Source organism: Brassica oleracea, chromosome C8, assembly GCF_000695525.1.
Source record: "Brassica oleracea var. oleracea cultivar TO1000 chromosome C8, BOL, whole genome shotgun sequence".
Lineage (NCBI taxonomy): Eukaryota > Viridiplantae > Streptophyta > Magnoliopsida > Brassicales > Brassicaceae > Brassica > Brassica oleracea.
The window spans coordinates 15032585-15037098 of NC_027755.1; the positions used below are offsets into that span (position 1 = coordinate 15032585).

The window sequence follows — 4514 nt, forward strand, 5'->3', positions numbered from 1 at the left end:
ACTCCACTTCTTTTCTTTCTCTCTTTCTTTTTTACCATTTTACTCTAATTATTTTCAGCTCTTTTTCATCAAATTTTCTTACTCCACTTTGCTCTACTTTTACCAATCACTCTCATAACTAGTTCATCGTCCGTAATGGATTGTTGTAGTGCACACGCAGCCACGCGCTCCGCTCACACATCGTATAGTAGAACTGGCGGACCAAAATAACTAGTGCCAATCTATAGTTTCCATGCATTAAAAATTTCAACCCCAGGTTGGACAACTACGTATTTTCCAATTGGCCCCCATATAAATGAGAAAATAAATAATTAGACTCAGGTAAAAAGAAAATTATCACAAAAGACCCTGAAAAATCGAGAATAACCGCCACAGTATGCATATTTATTTGAACACACAGAAAACTCCAAACTGAAACACTTCCAGCAGAGTAAGTCAAGAACAGATTACAGAGGGGAAATCAATGTAAACAAGTACTAGTGTCTATTCTCTCCAGCGATGGCCACAATTAGGGTTGCAGCAAACGAAGAACAGAGTCATTCCTTCTTCACCTCTAGCAGTAGCCTGCAGATACAACCACACACACGAGCTATATAAACAAGAAGTAGAGCAATAAATATATGGTGGTGTAGTAGAAGTAGCAGCATTAACCTGGAAGAAGACAGCTTCGCCGTGTTGACACTTGGCGCAGCGCACGGCCTTGGTGCGGGGAAGAGTCGGGTCAGAGGCAACGTCAGAGAGGATCTGAGTTTGTTCACTAACAGAATGGTGAACCTCGTTTCTGTAAACACAGTTGTCATCCGCTGCTTCCTGCAAAATCCATGGCCACAAGACTGGACTAAGTTGCAGATCTCAACGATCCATAACAAGAGTGCGGTAATCTATCAAACAATCGACATGAAAGATAACTAATTGCCATTTGCTCAGAAGGTAAAAAAGAAGTATTTACTGGTAAGCATTATCATTACCAATTAAGCTCAGGTTCTGTAACAAGCTGGATTGTGGATCTAAACTCAACTTCTAACATTTGACACTAGTCTCTAGGAGAAGGACAAAGAGGAAATAGCATCAGTTTTATCAAACAACAATAATGCTTAGTGGATACTTAGTGTGAACCAAAACAGCTTCAGCTAAAGTCTGTCTATTTTGATGAAACCCAACATAGCTTTGTTTTCAAAGCACATTAAGACATAAAAGCCATGGAACCCTAGTTTCATTCAAAAGAAAGCCATGGAGGAACACAAAATTAACCTGGTGATCGCAATTACGGCAGGCGTAGAGGAGTATCGACTGCTCCCTGTCTTCCTTCGGATACAAGATGTTATTACTGAACAAGAAAAATACAGTTGGTAAGATGGAGAGAAAGATCGGACCTTTATTCGAATTGACAGCATGGGTAAAACCGCCACTACTTCGACGAACTAAGTGCAGTAACCGAAACGGATTCAGACAAAAGTAAGAGATGAAAATTGAAAACCTAAAATCAAAACTCTTGAGTTGAAGAAGAAGAAGAAGAAGAAGAAGAAGAAGAAGGATTGATAACAGATTCGTGTTTTACCATTCGCGACAGAACTTCATGGTACTCATCTTCGCTGAATCTTTCTTTTAGCTGACGAGTTTTCGATTTCCCTCTTTCTCTGTATCGTTAGCGGGATCGTTCCTTCACTGGGAGAAGAGGTCAAGCTCTAGTCAAAGCAGCCTAGTGGCAATAGTATGTAATTTTCGTAAACTTTCCTAGGCATTTATTCAGTAAGGTATTCTAAAAACCCACTGGGCAGCCCACATTCAAGGTTTACTTTTATTGTATACTAGGATTGAATTTATATTAAAACTATTTTATATAAAATATATTTAATTTTATAAAACGATTAAATTTTTTTTGTATTGAAAAAAATAAATATAATCTTTTTATTATAAACCATATTGTAATTTTTATTAAATTTTGTTAGTTTGGGCTGAAAAAACCACTAACATTTTTATTTGTTAGATAACATAAAATTATTAAACTAAAAAACTAAGGAAAATGCAATGATTTTTCCTATTTGATTTCTATTTCAATTTGCTTTAGTCGAAGAAAAATTTAAAGTAAGAATAACTAATGTTTTTTTAATTTCTAAAAGTATCAGATTTTAATATTATTACAATAACTAATTTTCTCACGACAATAACTTAACACATCCACCTCCAAACTAAATCAATTGAAAGTAAAATGTAACGTCATAATATTATAAAAGTTATATTTTGAAGTAATATAAATAGTATAAATAATGTCATAAATAATAATTAGTATATATTATATAACAACAAATGATGTTTTATAATATACTAGGGTCGGTCCGCCCTACGGGCGGAAAGTTAGAAAAAAAATATTTTATATGAATTTACATTAATTTTATAAAGCATTTTTTAAAAAAATTGTAGATTAAAAACAATATTAACAAAAATAAATAAATATAATTCGGAGATCATGTTGTTATTTTTAATAAATATTTTTGGACTGAATTAAATTGACAGTAACTTTCATTATTCTATGAAGAACAATCTAATATAGATTAATAATGTTCGCATATAATTATGCAATGATCATGCCAGAAAAATATGTTAAGGAAAATCTTATATTATCTAAGCCAAAACAATCTTTTGTTAGTGTGAGTAGCTTGGTCTGTGTATGTTTTGATTAAAATGTGATAGTTTTTTCCTAATGATAGTCATACTTCAACTTCCCTGCCACTCTTTGAATTGAGTACGGTTTATCGTTATTAAATAAGTTTAGAATTTATTAGATAGGTTTTACTATTAATTTAGAAGTTATTAATATTGTGGAAATTTGCATCATAAATTAACAATATATTTAAATTAAATGATAATATTGCAAGGACGTTTTTTTATAGCATACATGCTCGTACGTAATAAAGGGTTTATGCTGCAGATGCGTATAATTATCTTGAAAAATATATTTTTACATTGGTGTATTAATACTTTGAAATAAAACCGTTTACCGTACAAAGGGAATCGTTCAAAATATTCAAATATCAGTGTTCGTTTATTCAAAAAGAAGTTAGGAGCAATATATAATAATATGTTTGCGCTATTGTATGGAAAAAAAGAAGTTAGGAGCACTATTTATCGTGAAATCATGGACCTTAAAAAATAAATTGACGTAAATGGGTAAAGCAAATTATTATTCCTATGTTTTTTTTTGCTAAAACATTATTCATATGTTAAATGCTCTATATCTATATCAAATTAGTAAATTCAATTTTCCATTCACTATACAATATTATACATTTTATATGTACGTTCACTAATATACTATAAACCTATTGGTTCATCTAGTTTTTTTGGTTTTTACGGGCTATTTTACACATTAAAATAAATAAAAACATTTATTGTATTTTCGACACATGTAAATCCAATTAAAATCACCGTACTCGGTTCTGTTGATTTACATTAATTTGTCATATCGGTATGATCGGATTGAATATCAAAAATATCATAAGAGCTGTTTTATAACGTATTCATAAGACGAAGAACACGACATTATTTGTTTACTAAAATATAAAATTATTTTTAATTTGATCTAAAGCCCACACGACAATATTCCCGCATGTTTATGAGTTAGACCAAAAGCCGACACGATATCCAACTCCAAGTTAATGAAACGCCGCGTTTTGAATGCGGACACGTGTCGGCTTCTCAAGACTCGAATTAGTGACGTGTCCGCCTAGGAAGAAGCCAACCCAACTTTATATATAAAGATTTATAAAATGGGATATAAGATGTAGTGAAGGTAAAATTATAATGATTCTGAATTAGTGAAGGGAAGAATTTCCTTTTTAAGTTGCAAGTTAACCTTCCTAGTGAGGAAAAGATTTGAAGTGCCAAATATTCAGAGTTATAGTTCTGCTGATTCTTGTTATCTTTGTGATGCACAGATTCTTGCTTGTGAAATATTGTTGATATTCTTTGAATGTTATAAATATAATTATACATTAATGCAACAAATTATCTCTGACTATATTTGGCGAAGTATGAAGCTCATGTTTTTATTTTTAGTGGAACCGATTAAACAACATGTCATAAATACATCAATTTATTTAAACATAGAAATATTTTTAAACATCGTTTGAACCAAACATAGCAAATCCAAAGGGATGAAACGAAAGAAAAAAACTCGTTAAGCAACATTGATATGTTTGCATTATTCAAATAGGAAATACTGCGTTCAGAGCTCTCGTTATCTTCCACTTGTGCCATTGTACCATGCGTGCTTTCTCTGTCATCTTCAAAGATGCTCGAGCCGGAGGCTTCTTGGTTTCGAGATCACTTGGATCTGCTCATGTAGTCGGTGCTCCCTTAAGAGTACTACCGCCAACGTCCACCTTAGCAGAGACTGAGTTCATTCCATGCATATCATCGTCATCATTGCCACTACAAGAAAAATGTGTTTTTATAGCGGACGAATAACGCTATGTAACGATACGATAGCGGTTTTTGAAGCGCTGTATCATCGC

General features: G+C 32.6%; 1 protein-coding gene across 1 annotated transcript; it reads right to left on the reverse strand.

The window, feature by feature from the left end:
* Positions 1-311: 311 nt before the first annotated feature.
* On the reverse strand, positions 312-1699 carry LOC106310132 (DNA-directed RNA polymerases II, IV and V subunit 9B-like). Its single transcript, XM_013747340.1, has 4 exons — positions 1559-1699; positions 1252-1327; positions 652-810; positions 312-564 (listed from the first exon to the last, which is right to left on the reverse strand). Exons 1-4 carry the CDS (start codon positions 1585-1587, stop codon positions 484-486), a joined length of 345 nt encoding a protein of 114 aa, XP_013602794.1. The 5' UTR covers positions 1588-1699; the 3' UTR covers positions 312-483.
* Between the last annotated feature and the right edge of the window lie 2815 nt (positions 1700-4514).